General features: G+C 56.5%; 1 protein-coding gene across 1 annotated transcript in view; it reads left to right on the top strand.

The window, feature by feature from the left end:
- TCERG1L (transcription elongation regulator 1 like) overlaps positions 1-16,808 on the top strand; it is a gene marked incomplete at its 3' end in the record, with an annotated part of 96,353 nt that overhangs the window by 72,034 nt on the left and 7,511 nt on the right. Inside the window, exons 7-9 of the mRNA XM_079794206.1 lie at positions 3,833-3,987; positions 10,488-10,557; positions 12,747-12,882. Of these exons, the coding sequence (XP_079650332.1) occupies positions 3,833-3,987; positions 10,488-10,557; positions 12,747-12,882 (361 nt within the window). The remainder of the gene's footprint in view (positions 1-3,832; positions 3,988-10,487; positions 10,558-12,746; positions 12,883-16,808) is intronic.

Genomic DNA, 16,808 nt, shown 5'->3' on the forward strand with positions numbered 1-16,808 from the left:
TGAATCTCTATGAGGGTGGATTCTTCTGGAAGCCCTCGGCCACCGTCAGATGGCGCTCCCCGGAAAGCTGGTGTGCTGGGGAGACAGGCTGGGTCCTGGTGTTGAGCCCACGCCGCCTGAGGGTTTCGTGTCTCCTCTCTACAGAGCGGGGCCGCCAGCAGCTGCGGGCCCCTGCCTGGCGTTTCCCTGCTGCTCGTTATTTAAACACGGAGACGTATGTTTCTGTGCAACAGCAGAAGAGGTTGCAAGAGGCCGTGGAGTTGAGGTGATGGTGGCTGGGCGCGCAGGCACGTGGCCCGGGTCTGGTTGAGTCTCTGTGGCCATCAGCTGCGCTGCCTGGCGGGTGGGGAAGTGAGGACTGTCTCGGTGGCACCGGGGTCAGGCTGCCACCCCTGTCTCCATCTGCCCCTCAGGGTGGCACACCTCCCACAGCAGGAGGGGCTAGAGGAGGTCCCCCAAGTTAAAAGGTGCCAGGCATTGCTCCCAGCTGCCCTGGCACCTCTCACTCTGTGCCCGCCTCGCCCTGCTCCCGAGCAGCCAGCAGGACCTCTGGGGCTCGGTGCTCTCCACTAAGGAAACACTGTCGGCGGGCGGGCCCTGGAGCTGGGGATGGCGGGGTTGGAGGACGGGCTGGGGAGGGGAGGGAAGATACACCCCTGCGTATCTCCTCCCCTCTCGAGTCTCTCCTGCAACACGTCACTCCCGACACGGGATGAGCGGGTTAACACACGGAGCGGTTCTTCTACGCCAGCTGGGTGGCCACCGTTTAACTCGGTGGGACACTGTCTCCCTGGGGACAAGTCCAGGTTGTCACCTGGGGTTCTGACCCATTGGCTGTGGATCCAACAGCCCCCTCCTTGGGTTTGATTAATTTGCTAGAATTAACTTGTTCGTTATTTAAGTATGAACATATGGGGACATATGTCTCACGAACTCAGAGACGGTTTACTCATAGTTCATTATATAAGGATGTAACTCAGGACCAGCGATGGAGAGATGTGCAGGGCGAGGTCTGGGAAGGGGCACGGAGCTTGCGGGCTCTCCAAGAGCGCCACTCCCCCAAATCCGTGTGCTCCCCACCCACAAGCTCCCCGAACCCTGTCCTTTGGGCTTTCATGGCAGGTTCATTACATGGGTGTGATGGGTGACATCACTGGCAGGGGTGATGGGCCCCAATCTCTATCCTCTCCCCTCCCCAGAGGTCTGTGGTTCCAACCCTCTCGGACCACGGTGGTTTTCTGGTCGCCATCCAGCTGATCCTCAGGCACGTCCCAAGCTGCCTGTGGTGAGAATAACCACACACCATTTTACCTTGGCCACGCCCACTCTCTTCCTGAGGAAATTCTGAGGGTCTGGGGAGCTCTATGCCAGAAACAGGACAAAGGTCAAGTACATCCATCCTATCTTACCTTATAATAGACAAATATGCAAATTGACCGCACCTTCGCTACGTCCAAGCCAAGCCCACCAACCAAGCCACGCCCACCAACCACGCCCACCAGGAAACCGTTGCAGGGACGTTGGGGTGTGGCGGAGCCCAAGGCCGGGAAAGCCTCAGGCGGAGGCTTTCCCGGCCTTGGGCACCAGCGGGCAGCCTGCACGGATCGCAGGAAACCACTGGGGGTCGGCTCCTGCAATCGGTAGCAGAGATGTTGGGTGCGGCCGAGCCCAAGGCCACCACCCAGGGCCAAGCCCCGACCCTGAAAGAAGGCAGAAGGCGGTGGCCACAGCCAAGGCCTGGGTCCCCGGTGCCGGCAGAAAACTGGTGCAGGCAGCCAGGTGAATGAAGGTCTATTGCACGAATCTTTGTGCAAACGGGCTACTAGTAATATAATAAAAGCCTAACATGCAAATTGTCCCCTAGAACCGGGAGTTCGACTGGGGGATGGTGGCGGCGGCCTAGCAGGCAGCCGGGAGAAGGGAGGCCCCCTGGCTGGCAGCCGGCAGCTGCTAGGGACCCTACCCGTGCACAAATTTCATGCACGGCGCCTCTAGTTTCATTATAAACCAGGACATCACAGGAAGGAAGGTGGGCAGAGGTTCTACTCTCTCCTCCCTGAATCTTTGTCTGCAGACCCCATGGCCCCTCACCCACCTGCCTGGGGACCAGCCAGCACTGCTCAACCAGGCTGCCAGGTCAGCCTCTCTCCGAGACAAGAGGGCGGGGAGGATAGAATGAGGAGAGGAGAAAAGACAGCAAAGGACATACGGACACTGCCTCTCAGCTCTGAGACCTCCGCCCTGGGATGTGACCCTGTGAACACCAGGCTCTGTCCTTCACAGGACACTTGTCCTGGGACAGGCCACACAGGGCTGAAACACGGAGGGTGAGAGGGACCCAGCGTGTCCTCGTGTGGGTGGGGAGGGACGAGGCATGTTCCTCTCTCCCTCCGGGGCTGAGGTCGGAGCTGGGAGAGAAGCTGACATGTCCCCCACCCTGTGGAGCCTGCGCCTGCTGGGCTTTGCTACCTGAAGGTGACCGTGCAAACCCTGTTCCCCACGAAGCAGCAACTCCGTGTTTGATGACGAAATCCGGATTTTACGTGTCAGGGCTGCTACGTGTGGGTGCTCTGTGCTGACTTAAACCTGGTGCAGGGCCCAGAGCCTCTGGGGCGTGGGGACAGAGAAGAGGGAGCATGGCCGCCATCCAGGAACTGCGCTGTGATTAAGGGAGGGGACCTTGTGTGTATTATTTAAAACGTGCATAAAACGATACATGAAATTAACTTCGCGTAGTACAGCGGGCTCGGTCTAGTGGGAACCAACTGTGACGAGTCGATGGCCTGTGTCTCCAGGGGAAGCTGCTGCTGTCGTTGCCCGCCACCAGCCATCTGGCTCAGTGGCACCGCGTCCCGCTGGCCCGGAGCCGGGCTCTCTGTGCCTGGATATAAACGTACTGAGTTAATTGTCACTCCGCTCCCTCGGGGAACAGTCCCCTAGTAAGGCCCCGACTCACTGCGCTGTTCCCTTGCTTGGAAGCTCGGTGGCGAAAGGTAGGGAACCCCCGCCTTTGGAATCCCCCCGGCCAGGATGTCCAGGGAGCGTCTCTGGACCCAGCGTCTCTGGGCTTAGAGGTGGTGCATGCCCGGTGCAGCAAATGTGCAAGAGACAATCGAGAGAGAATGGGGCCAAATAAATCCCCAACTGTAAAGCTTCTTCCATTTTAAAAAACTTTTTATTATCTTTTTGTTAATCCCCATCAGAGGACATTTTTTCCCATTGCTTTTCAGAGAGAGTGGAGGGAGGGAGAAAGGGGAAGAGAAACATCCATGCGAGAGACACATCGGCTGGTTGCCTTCCATATGCACCCTGACTAGGGGGCAGGAGCAAACCCACAACCCAGGTACGTGTCCTTGACCGGAAAGTGAACCTGAGATCCCTCGGTGCGTGGGCCGATGCGCTGACCACTGAACATACGAGCCAGGGCTCGAGCCTCTTTCTTAGTAAAATGGACTTTTCCTAAGTTGTCTGGCACCAACGGGGAAGATCCCCCAGGAGATCGGGGAAAATGCACATGTCCACCTGGTACGGAATGTCGGGGCCTCACGGTTGGGGGTGGGGGGAGCTTTCTGGAAGCCATGCTTCCTGGTGTCTTAGCACCCCCAGTTCTTCAGGGAGAGGGCAGGCGGCAGGGAGGACCCTGGAGGTCAGGCTAGTGGCCTCAGCGGAGGCGCGTGGGACAGCCGCGTTCCCTGGACGTGCTCTGGCCGGAGGTGAGGTGGTCCCTTTTCTTTGGAAACCAGACCCCTGGGAGGACTTCGGGTGGGACCCACAGACCCACCGCGTCCTACGTGAATGTCTGTCACTCAGGTGGGCTTTTCCATTGGAACAGGTGCGTGGTCTGGACGGGCGATGACCGGGTTTTCTTCTTCAACCCCACGATGCAGCTGTCCGTGTGGGAGAAGCCCGAGGACCTGGAGCACCGCGGGGACCTCAACAGGATCCTCGAGGACCCGCCGCACAAGCGCAAGCTGGAGGCCTCGGCCGGTGAGCGCGGGCTGCGCGCAGGCCCCCGTGCGTGTCCGGACCGAGCCTTCCCAGGGAGCGGGCGGGGAGGTGTGCTGTTCCTGGTTGTGGGGGACACTGACTTTTAAGGAAGCGTGCTGAGTGCTTCAGAATGTAGTAATTGCGTTCTTATGGCACTTTCTGCAGAAACATCGATGCTCCCGAGGGTCAGCTCTGGCTTTCTCTCCGTGTTAGTTTTTAACCCAGAGAAGGCCTTGCCTCCCTCGGCCGCTCCTCATGTCCTTCCCGCCTCGGCGTTAGGCAGCATTTAATTGTCTCAGTGGCTTGTGGACCCCACTGGAGAGGCCAGGTGTACACAAATAGCGTATTTCCTCCCCCGGTGGCACGAAACCACCATTGCTTCTTTGGAGGGCTCCTGGAACCCGGCGGAGCCATGTGCTTGGCGAGGGGACGGGTGCGGGGCAGGGGGCCAGCTGTCCCAGAGCCAGGGGAGAACATTCCGCATCTTCAGTCTGGATCCTTCTGATTAGACTGCCCACGTTTTTTATTAGCTCTGTGTTGGGTGAGCCCCTCCCTCAGTTCGTGGGCCACATTGTGGGGGCACTTGAGGTCAGCTCTGGGCTGACCTGACAAACAGACGCTTGACCCCTTGAAAGAGGGGTTTTGTTTTATTTTGTGGGTGTTTTGTTGGGTTGGCAATGACATTTTTGTCTCTGCTGATCGAGGGCTAACAGATGACAGTGGCTCACTCTTTTAGTAAAACCCAGAGGCCTTTGACTGGACTTCAGAAGAGGGGGTTGACATTTTCACAGCGCTGAGTAGAAGCCACTGCTCCTGGGAAGCCAGCGGTCATCTTTCAGGATGGAGAGATGACAAGTTTAATATGTTTGTTTCTGTTAATATAATAAGAACATTCTCCAGAGAGCTGGAGCCCACGGATGCGGAAAGAGAGGCGTGTTCTGGGTGCCTATTGAACCGAATCTATAAAGTCTTAGTCCTGTGGGGGAGGAGAAAATAATTTTCCTCCCACCTTTCTAAGTTCTGGCTGGGCTAACAATCAAATTAGCATGAGCCAGATGAATAGGAGAGAATGTCCCAAATTTCTTATGGATGTACGTATGGGGTCCCATAAGAATGTGGGGCCCAAGGACAAGTCAGGCCGAGGAGGTTTATACGCCATTCGTAGCTGGAGAGGAAGTGGGGGTGGGGTTGTGGTTGGGAATTCTAAGGACAGGAGGGCGCTCACGTGGGCGTGGAAAAGACAGTGTTTGGTAACTGAGTGTTTGCTGGGCCCTCAGTCACCACAGGGCCTGGCCGGGTTCCTCTGTCTGTGACACTTAGTTCTTAGTACCAGTGGTTAAGATGATGTAGCTGCCTTCCTGGACAGAGCCTCGATCTAAATATTAGGGGGAAGGTCAAAAGTTCTTTCTGCATCTTCTGTTTCTTAAAAATAACCAAATTAAAGTGTTCCATATCCTAAAGAGGCACACGTTGGGGTGATGAGCTCTGCTCCCCCTCAGCTGATTGCAGGTGCAATAGAAATTGGGTCTGGGATTGTTTTCTCCTTTGATAAGCAGGCATCCATTTTTAAAATGTTCATTTTTATTGATTTCAGAAAGAAAGGGAGAGGGGTAGAAAGATCAATGATGAGAGGGAGAGAGATAGAAAGATCAATGATGAGCGAGAATCATTGATTGGCTGCCTCCTACACGCCCCCCACTGGGGATTCAGCCTGCAACCCGGGCACATGCCCTTGACTGGAATCAAACCCGGGACCCCTAAATCCGCAGGCTGCCGCTCTATCCACCGAGCCAAACCAGCCAGGGCATGGCACCCATTTTTCAGAGGGATATTTAACATGCTGAATGAGGGCTGGAGCAAGAGACCCTGATAGAAAGCCACGTCTTGAGGTCCACCCCCTGGGATGGAGAACTCCGCACGCCGGGGAATGTCGGGAGACCACGCAGCCCATGAGAAACCTTCGGTGCGACGTGGCAATGGTTTTATTTGCTTGGTGGAAGGCGGATCACGCAGGCAGGCTCCTGGCTCCTTGGTTAGCCTGCATTCTTGTAGATAATTGGGTGCTGCTTTTACTTATTTATTTATTTTCCCCAGCGTCGGTCGCCACGAGAAGGCAGCTAGCTCATTAGCAGTCCACGCATAGTCGCTCTCCTGTTTCTCTCATTTGGAACAAACCAGGCCAGGGCCAACTGAAACGGAAGCACGTCCGCAGACGCCCCACCGAGGCACCGGCCAGTTCAACGCTCAGGAGGACCGCAGGAGGGGGAGGGACAGTGGTGAACGATAAACTGAGGCACGTTACGCATTTCCACAGTTTATTTGAGCAAAAATGATTCTAATCGGGGAGCACCGAACCAGAAGTGGCTAGGAGTGCCCTGCCCACAGGGAAGGACTCAGGTGGTCCAGGGGCAGACGCCAAGAGAGGAAATTGTTGGCCGGCTGCGGTTTAAAGCCCAGCTGGCTCCTTGTGAGTGGTTGTTCGTGGTGTTTTGATTGATTCCGTAACCGCCAGGCAGGCCCTGGCTGAGATTTCTGGTTCTTTGTGGAGATGTCCCCACATGGAGCCTCCTTTTTTCGCGAACTTCATGACAGGGACCTGAATTATCGGGTCCTGGGTCAGTACTCCATTTCACTCTAGACCACTCGTCTCCTTGAATACTAAAAAAGGGGGAGAATGGAGCCTCAGATCCCACAAACACAGCCAGGAACAACCAGTGAATCCAGCTTCAATATATTAAGGTGTTTTTGTCTTCCATCCACTTATTTCAGTGGCCCGAACTACTCTACCTAGATAGATATGTGATAATACAGTTACAGGTCGTTACGAAAGTTTTACCCTTGCTTTCTCTTTTAGAAGAGATGTTCTTAAACCAGTAATTTTTAAAACCTGAATCCTAAAGCTATGCCAGTGACCTCAATTCTCAACTTCCTGTTGCCGGGTAGAAACTGACATTTGAATGCACAGCTTCTAATTTCCGGAGATCCACCCACATTGTTTTGCTGGCGGCGGAATTAGGACGGGAGGTGCTCGGGCGGATAAGCAGGGATTACCCAGCAGAGTTGGTGACCTTCAGCCGTCAGCCGTGGCATTTTTCCTGGCTGGTCATCCATCAGGACTCATGAAACCATTTGACCCTAATGACGATAAGAACCAGCTCCAGGAGGGATTGTGATTGGTGGAGACTTTGTTAACTATTATAGATTTTAATGTAGTAATGCCTGTTTCTGGTCTGAGATGGAACAATCAAGCATTCCAGTTGATAGCCACTATTTTTCAAGAGGAAGCAAAATAAATGAATTCTATAAAACAACTGCCACATTTAGCTGCCATTAGGTTTAGAGGTGTGTGTGCACGCATGTGTATCCCTGTGTGTGCATGCACGTGTGTATGTGTGCGCACATGTGTGTGTATGCACACGTGTGCATGTGTGTGCACATACGTGTGTGCGTGCGCGTGTGTGCACGCCTTGGTGTTTACTGGGAACAGCAGGCACTGAAGTGGGAGCTGAGAGTGTGTGGCAGCTCGGGGTGCAGCAGACAGAGCTGCCCGCAGAACTGAGCCACCCATCATTCAGCAGGTCAGCAAAGGGCCCTTTTTTCTCTCGGCTAGCAGGGCTGAAAGATTAAGGCGAAGGCCTGAATTATTTTCTAATTATCTTGCAGAGCATCCAGATTTTTTATGGCTCTAGCAGCCGTGCTGTTAGCTGAGAATAAATGCTTGGGAGCGAAAGTGAAATGGAAAGTGCCAGCCCTCACATGCATCCCTTACACGTTGCGGGGTGCTCAGGCTATTACGAGCTCTTCAGTGTAGAGGGTGCCGATGCTCCTCGACCTATGCTGGGGTTCCATCCACATAAACCCACCGTAAGTCCCAAAGATCATAAGCCACAGATGCATTTAATGCCTTTAACCGGCCAAAGGCCATCGCTCAGCCTCGCCCCCCTTCACGGTGCTCAGAACATCCCATTAGCCCACAGGAGGACGCTTATCTCACGTTCCATCTCGAGCCATTGCCTTCCTCTCTTTCTCCCCAGAAGCAGGGGACACAGGTGGGTGTTTTGTAGACATGACAGGATGTGATAACTCAAAACACAACACCGAGAAAACACTGGCCACGCTGAGCGTCAGAGGGTCACCCTTGTCCCCGTGCAGCTGACGGGAAGCCCGGCCTTCCCCACCACCCAGCATCCGAGAGTCGCCCACCCCGCCGCATGTCACTAGCCCAGGAGAGATCAAAATTCAGAATTTGAAGTGTGGTTTCCACTGAACGCGTGTCACTTTCGCTCACAGTCAAGTCGAAAAATCCTAAACGGAACCATCGGAAGTCGGGGACCACTGTACTCGCTCCTGTTTTCCCAGGTCAGCTTTCTTCAGACCTGTGGGGAGGCTGCCCCTGTGCTTACCTGCACCCACAGCCACTCCTCCAGGTGATGGCAGAACCCTCCCGCTCCGGCCCCACACCGCTGCCCCGTGGCCTCGCTGTTTGGCCTGCGCTGTGCCAATGGGGAATCCAGGCCCTTCTCTGGAGGGGTTGGTGCAGCCTGGGGGCGTCCTGGGGACAGTGACAGTGCCGGGGCTCATCCTCCGAGTGGGCAGGAGGAGGGGAGGTGAGACGGGCGATGAGCACTGCCCTCTCCCGCCTCTCTGTCCCTGCTGGTGCCTCCCAGTGGCTGCGGAGGACAGGAGACCCTGGGTGAGACCTGCCGAGGTGGAGGGAACTCGGGAGGGACAGTGGGGTACATGGATGGCTCAGCTCCTCGAGGTGGGTGCCTCTGTGTGAGCCTCTGTGGCTGCTGGAACAAAGGATCCCAAACTCAACAGCTTAAAACCACGCAGAACTGTTATCTGACAGCCCTGGAGGTCGGAGCCCAGCAGAAGCCTCCGGGCCGGGGCGGAGCCGTGTTCTTCCTGGCGGCTCCCAGAGGAACTCGCTCTGCCTCTCCCAGCTCCGGTGGCTGCAGGGTGGCCCCTTCGCTCGCAGCGCTCTGGCCCACTCCTTGGAGTCCCCCTTCCCCTCTTAGGGTCCTCGCGATGCCGGGGGGCCCGCCTGGAGGATGCAGGGTTGCCAAGGGCCGCTGTTTGGCAACCTTCATCCCCCTCGGCCTCATAACTAACCCATCCCCAGGCTCCGAGGGTTAGGGCGTGCACGTCTTTGGGGGCCTTATTCTGTCGTTACCCCCATTTTACAGGAGAGGGAATGAAAGAGAGGAGGGTAACCACTTGACCAAGGCTACTCTGCTATGAAGTGGGGGGCCAGGACTTGCACCCTGCGGGTCTGACCCCACAACAAGGGGGTGCTTTGAGGCTGTGATTCACACGAGCTCGGGGAGCGCCGGGCCCTGAGCCTGCAGCAGGGGCAGCCAGGGACCGCAGCCTCGGGCTGCGCGCCGATGGATCCCACCGTCACTGGCTTTCCTTTCTCTGTAAACGTCTTAGTCTTTTACATTCGAGACAAACGTCCAGACATGTCCCCCCGGGTGAACACGGCTGTGGCATGAAAGGGTGCTTTCCCAAGCTGCGGGTGCCCAGGACAGTGTACACGATCTCCAGCCGCAGGGCACCAGGGGCCACACTCAGCACGATCCGAGACCAACCAGGGCCAGTGGAAATGTGGACCCCCCCCCCACCCAGAACTCCCCCACCCCGCTCTTTGGGAGGCACCCTGACCTTCCCATGGACCCTGTCCCACCTCCGACCCCTCCGGCGGCCTGGCCTAAGCCTCCTCTTCGCACACTGAGTGAATCAGGCCACTTGCCCCCATAGTTCTGTGTCAGCGCCCACCCTGGCCAGTCTCTGCAAGGCGGCCCCTGCACCCGTGCCCACACGGGGACACGATGGAGAGAGGGTGGCTTCCCGGGGAAACACACGCAGAGAATGAGAAGCAGGGCGCCAGGCCGTGGCGATGCCGGGAAACCGCTCCGCCGGCCAGGACGGAAGTCCTAATGTTCATTTTCCCTCTCTTCCTTCTGGAGGCAAATATGAAACATCCAGGCACCGTTTCCCTTTTCCATTCCCAAAGCTCATCAGACGTTTACGGAGCCGACCTTCTCGGGGTGGGGGGAGGGGAGCTGTCTTCAAAATCAGTTTGGCTTTTTGACGTAGATGCTGAAGGGCAGGCAGCCTGCGGGAGGAATCTGAGTACCCATCGCGGTAGACAAGTGGAGGGGTCAGGTTTGGGGGTTCACGCACAGGGACGCCAGGCAGACGTGGAATGGAAGGGCAGGGGCGAGGGGGTGGACACCCACCCCATCTCCGTCCTCTGGCCCTCGGAGGGCCTGCTGCCGCGCTGGCCGGCTGGCACGACTTGTCCGCACGAAGGGAGTGGGGTTTCTCTTTGGCGGCCGTGAAGGGACGCGCTCCCAGAGAATGCTGGCGGCAGGGTCGGAGGTCCTCATGGAGGGGAACCTGCCCAGTTTGCCGATGAGGCTGCAGGGAAGCCGCCTGGGGGTTTGCCGAGCAGAGTGCTGACGCTCCTCCGTCCTCACCCGCCTTTCTTCCAGCCGACCACAGCGACGGGTCGGGTTCCGAAGACGGCCGGGAAGACCCGAGCGTGAAAACCAAGAGGAACCGGTAGGTGTCCCGTCCTCCCCTCCGGCTCTTCCGTCGGTGGAGAATCAGGTGGCGGAGAAAGAAAAGGGCTGTGGGGCCCTGTTGACCTAGCAAAGCGGGGATTCCACACTAAACAGAAGGCGGGAGGTCTGAGGCTCATCTCAGCGAGGACCCCTGGGGCAGGAGTCTCGGTGGGCCTGGCCGCTGGAGCCTGGAGGAGTGGACGGGGGTGTCCAGGGGCTGGGCGGTGCCCTGCGCTGTGGGAGGGGTGGGTTTGGGGTCTGACAGCTCTGGGTGGGCATTCAAGCTCTGTCTCGCTTGCTTTGGGATTTGAGGCAAAGCAATTCCCCCTCCATCTCGGGGTTTTCATTTGTCAAAGGAGGTGGCAGAAGCTTGAGGTGGCGCCTGAGTGAGCTGACCCCATGTGGCTTCCTGTCACCCTCGGGGAATGGTGGCTCAGTGAAGCCCTTTCCCCAGGAGAGACCGTTCCCACCCCACTCGGCCCGGATGGAGTGTGGCCTGGAGGACACCGCCGCTCTCCCTGGGGACCAGTATGGCCGGAGCTAGCTTTATGAAAAGTGTCTGAATTTACGTTTAGTGGACGGCACCAAAGTCATTCAGCCACGAGAATATTCAAATGTGTTTAGCAAGTTCGCATTTGCCTTTGACCCATTCTAACTGAACCGAGAGCTGGGGCTGCAAGGCCCCCGAGCTTCTGCACCACATATTTCGTTGAGTGAGCTTGAGCGTGAGATCGGCGCCGAGCTCCTGGCGCCCTTATTCATCTCGTTTCAAGTTACAACAGTACCAGTCTTGTTTCCACTCTTCTATTTTTAACCAATGAAAATCGATTACGAAGAAATCCTAATTATACTCTTTGGAATATACAATTGCAAATCCACTGGTAATTTTCTTTTTTCAAAATTCCACACAATCGCCTGTGAAGCAAAGCTTGTACGTTCTCCCGAAATAGTTGGTGTATAAATAAGATTTCCTAATGGGCTGAGCAATCATTTCTTTTCTTTGCACATTTTGCATTAGTAGGATTCTTCCCTATCGCAACCCTCGGGCGTGAAAACCCTTGTGAGACATAGAATATGCTTAGCAGCCCCCCCCCCCCCCCGCCCTTGGTCTTATGGATGCTCACAATACCCTGGACAGATGGGTAGGAAGGCCACGAACTTGGAGGGTGTCGGAAGGTGGGGACGCGCCTGGTCCTGGCCACTAAGTGACCATATGACCTTGAACAGCCCCATCTCATCCTCCCCAAATGCAGTCGTGCAGACTTCCCGGCGTCCTGCACGTCCCCAGGTAGGCGCACCGTCCCCGAGGAGGGCTGTCCTGTGCATCGCAGGGTTAGCAGCACCCCTGACCTCCACTCCTAAGAGCTGGTAGCACCTCCCCAGTGTGACCACCACAGATGTCTCTGGACACTGCCCAGCGTCCCAGGAGCAAGTCACCCGGGGGCGAGCCCTGTGCTAGACGTACGTCAGAAAGTCCGGACATGCCTGGCCGGTTTGACTCAATGGATAGAGTGTCGGCCCATGGAATGAAGGGTCCCAGGGTCGATTCTAGTCAAGAGCATGTACCTCGGTTGCAGGCTCAATCCCTGGCCCTGGTAGGGCAAATGTGGGAGCCAACCAATCGATGTGTCTCTCTCTGTCTTTCCCCCTCCATTCTACTCTCTCTAAAAAAAAAAAAAGCTCGGATGTGACTGTGAAGGACTTTACCCCAAACCCTAGGGTCCCGGTCTCCCTGTTGTCACTGAAGCTTCCGTTTTGGGTTAGAACTCAGGACAACACGGGCCATACCCTGAGGGGTGACAGAACGGTTTCCCCATAACCGTCCTCCATGCGTTTGTACAGACCCAAGGCCTCTCCCTGAAAAACGGAGCCAGGTGTGAACCCCGATGATGTGTGAGGCGGTGACACTCGGCTTCTTCCCCGCGGGCCCGCGGTTGCTCGGCCTCCGGTGCCCTCCACCAGCTCCTCTCCGGCTGCCCATCCACTAGGGTTTCGGTCTCAGCTTTCCGCCCAAAATGCAACCAAGCAGTTTGCATGGCAAGAGCAGACGCCTCCACCTCCGCGGGGGTGACTGCACCAGGATTTAAAACGAGTTTCCGAGAATACGTCTTTGTTGACAAAGAGTTCCTCCGAGGGCTTCGGAGGCCGCGATGGGGTGCGTTTAACTCTGTGTCTTGTGCCCCAAAGGACCGACGGCCACGTGAGCCCTGGCCCAGAGGAGGCGGAGAGAGAGGACAAGGGCGCCAGGACGCTGCCGCCCCAGATCCTCCTGCCGCTGGAGGAGCGGGTGACCCACTTCCGAGACATGCTGCTGGAGAGAGGGGTAAGCACTGGCGCAGGGGCGGCTCTCGGAGCGAGGAACCGAGTCGCGTCCCCCAGGCACGGAGATCACTTCCAGGAAGCTCCTGTCTGTGTTAAGAGTCCTGCTGGCGCCCGGCCAGCTTTCGGGGTCCACCCCTCCCAGAGGGACACCCCGGGCTTCCTGACCCAGGTAGGGTCTCCACGGCTATGGGTTCGTTGGACTGTTTTTCGTTTCCAAGATTTCTTCATTGCGGTTGGCTACTCATCCCATGTGAACTTAATGGGGGAAAACACGTTATAATCGATTCCCCTCCCAGGGCCTTTGATGTCCTGCTTTGGCCTGTGGGTAGAAAACGCGATGAAACACCAGGTGAGCCCAGTTGGACTTCTTTCTAAGAGACTGAACGAGGAGGCAGCCACGGGACCCTGTGGGTGAGGGTCATTGCAGTGAGCGCTGTCGGTGACCTTGGGGATTCCAAAACAAGTTCCCCACAATCAGCTCCCCGGGGCAGGGGCAGTGGGAACTGGGGTGCGGGGCCATTGGGAAGAGAGTTCCCCCAGAACAGCGGTCTGAGCAGGGCCCCGCAGAGCCGGGCTGGAGCGCGGGCACCAGGGAACAGAAGGTCCCCGCTCTCAAGAATCAGAAGGGGGTTCTCGCAGCCTCTCTCCCCGGAGACCCACCCTCCTTTGCACCAGGACTTTTAATGTACCCCTCGCTTCCTCTACCGACCATTCACTCCCCGGGCCACAGGGGACTGGGAAGGAACGCGGATGTGGGAACTGAAAGCCACAGTGCAAGGGGTTTCCCTAAATGAGCACGCCACCCAGTTCCACTGAAGCCCAAAGCAGGGAATGCCGGGAACACGTGGGAGGAGGTCCTGGTGGGTGGAGGTCGCTCTTTGTTTTTTAAGGACATGATTTTAAAACTAGATGTATCTATTCAGCTACACATTCATTTTAGAAAGGGCTGTAGTCCCTCCGACCAGGAAGAAAAGAACCAGGGCAAGGGCGGGGCTCGGGGTGCGCCTGGCGTCCTGCCCCTTCCCGCTCAGCCATCTTCTCTGGACGTCCCGGAGGATGTCAGCCGTGCAAGGCCCATGGACACGGAGACGCCTCCCTGCCATCCAATGGCGTTGCTCGTCTGGGGCCATCAGACTGGCCTCATGGTCCTGGAGACTAGTACCCAATGTCACCGCGGGCCACCAGCTATGGTGGCCGCCCTGCTCGCCCCTCCTTCCCCTCTTGGCACGGGCTCCCTTTCCTGGCCCTGCCCGCTGCCTCTGCCCTGGCTGCCGTCTGATGCTCTGCCCCCCTTCAGGTTGCCCAGTTACTGAGCGAGCCACAGCTCCTGGAGCGTCGGGGCCTCCCGACATTTCTTGAGGCTTCATCTTCCTCAGATCTACATTTTCATCTCTTTGCTTTGGAAACCCCCCAGCCCCGATTCACACTGACCTGCGTGAGCTCAGGGCTGCCCGAGGGACCCCCTTCCCTTCCCGGGGACGCTGGCCGGCTGCGTTTACATGGGACTGGATCCCAGTGGCCTTGGTAGAGCGGTTTTCCTAATGGGATTTCCAGAGCATCCCTGCCTCACGGAGGTGGGAGGCTCCTTCCGGCCTTAGATCCTCACCCTGGAGCATCGGCCATGGCGAAGGAGAGCCCCAGCCCGGGGGTTGAGTTCCGGGGAGAGAGGCTGCGGTGGAGCCTGAGCCCAGACCTCAGGCCTCCTGGGCGGTTCAGAGGAAGCCCTCACGGGCAGCAAAGACCGACTGAATGACTGCTGATGGCATAGAGCAAGGCCGCTGTTTACGACTTTGACTTTATAAAACATGCCAGCAGACTTCCTAAGTGACTCGTGCCCATGAGGATGCTGTAGCTGAGCCTGTCATATTTCTAGTTGCTTAACAATGAGGCACAGAAAGGTCACTTTTTCATGAGCTGCGTGATTAATACGGTGTTTCATTGCCTTTGTCCACAAAGGCATGTGCTTAAGGAGCAACGAGGCGAGGTCCTGTGGGTTTCCAGTTTACAAGGGGCACGGTTTGAGGTGGGGGCGGGGCCTTCGCTTTGTGGTTTGGTAGCACGTAATTGATGGCTCCATGGAAGCTTTTGTCTTTATTTTGTTTCCCTACACGAACCACACTCCAGCCTTCTTGTAAACCTCAGCGTCTTAAAGGGGCCGGTGTAATTGAACCACACGTTACTCATCTCATCCCGCCTACGTAGGTGAATGCATTCAGAGCGGTTTATGGGGACCTTCTTCCTTCTGCAAGGCGTCCCTTAGAAGGAAGTATGGCTTTCCCAGGAGCCAGGAAAGGAACGGCCTCTCGGGAGCCCCCACTCTTCATTCTGGGACTCGGGGCTGCAGGCACGTGGGGTCCCCGCGGGGCCCCTCTGTGGGTGACCCTGGGCCCGCTTCCCGGCAAGTGGGCAGCCTCTGGGAGGCTCGGTGAGCCTGAGGCCACCAACACAGGCCAGCTCCCAGGGTTTGGCTCCGAGTGTGTTAGAATGAGGACGTCACCCAGTCTCCACCGGCACTAAGACAGCCACCGACCTGAGGTTGTCGGGGTGAAGTTGGTACAAATGAAGCAGAGGCTCGATATGGGGGGCCTGGGGCTGACGGGGCAGCTGGCGCCTTCTCCCCAGCAGCAGGAGGGCCTGCCTGTGAGTGACGGGTAAACTGCGTCGCGGTTCGGGGCTGTCGTGGCACTTGGGCCAGCACGCATGCTGTGAGGGCTCGCTCGCCCTCAGGTGCAGGTGACCGGTGGCAGGGAGGTGGCCCGGGGCGTGAGGGAGAGGAGCGATGTGGGCGCCGTGACGTCTGCCCCACAGGGGGCCTCTCTGCTCTTTGGGAAGCTTATCTGCCTCGGGTTCCTATGGCAACGCTTCAGAATCTCACAAGACACATCATAATACCGCTAATAAAGTTATGCTATAAAGGAATGCATGCTTATTATAGAAAATGTGCACGATATTAAGAGTATAAATAAGAAAAATCCCCCTGAAATGCCACCCTAGGAGACCGTCAGTACATTCACTGGGTACATTTTCTCCCAGCCTTTCTTTATTAACAGAGTTTTTAAAAGTATCAAGAATGAACATTTGATCTCACAGCATAATGAATAGTGAACTATGCCATAGTTAAATGTGGCTGAACATTAATATCTTAAATATATGTATTAAACATTAATATTTTACCTAGTTTATAAACTTGTATACTGTTTCCTCCTTTTAGTCATTTAAAAATACTAATATACTATTTTGGAAAACACTTTTCGATGAGGCATAAATTGTCGGTTCAGAAATCCTGCGTTTCCTTTATTTAGTGCATCTCCCATTTGGCTGTTTTGAATGACGCTCCGGTGGTACCCTCCCCACCCCCCACCCCCCGCCGATCTTGGTGGCTGTGAGGGCGTGTTCCCTGCAGCCTTGAGCCCTTGCCCAGCATCCCCGCTCACACAGGCCCTCCCGGCAGCGATGCTTGAGGTCCTGGGACCCTGCGGCCAGCTTGCTCCGCCAGCGCCGGGCAGCGAGGAGCTTGGCGTTTACTGTTGATCGTTTTGGGAATCTCCTTGTTCTTTTCCTCGGAATGAGGCTTTCTCCCAGCTTCTCTGCTGTGGTTCTTCCTTCCCGGATGGGCCGCCTGGCCCTTGGGATGCAGCTCTTCAGACAGTCACCTCTCCGTTAGCATTAGGCTCTGCTCGCGAAGACGGTCCGGGCTCCTAGGATGGGTTACGACCCCGAGTGTGAGAATAGCCTCAAAGTCAATGAAATCAGCCATGTATATGGTGGAATAAGAGTGTAAAATTTTATTTATCCATGAAAATAGAAAACAACAACAACAACAACCCTGAATTAGTAAAATACTATGAGCACCGGGAGATGAGGGGTGGCAGTCGGGGTGTCCCAGGCCCCTGGCTTCCCTCTGCTTCACCTGCAGGAACCTGGCTC

This window comes from Cnephaeus nilssonii (genome assembly GCF_951640355.1).
Source record: "Cnephaeus nilssonii genome assembly, chromosome: 16".
Lineage (NCBI taxonomy): Eukaryota > Metazoa > Chordata > Mammalia > Chiroptera > Vespertilionidae > Cnephaeus > Cnephaeus nilssonii.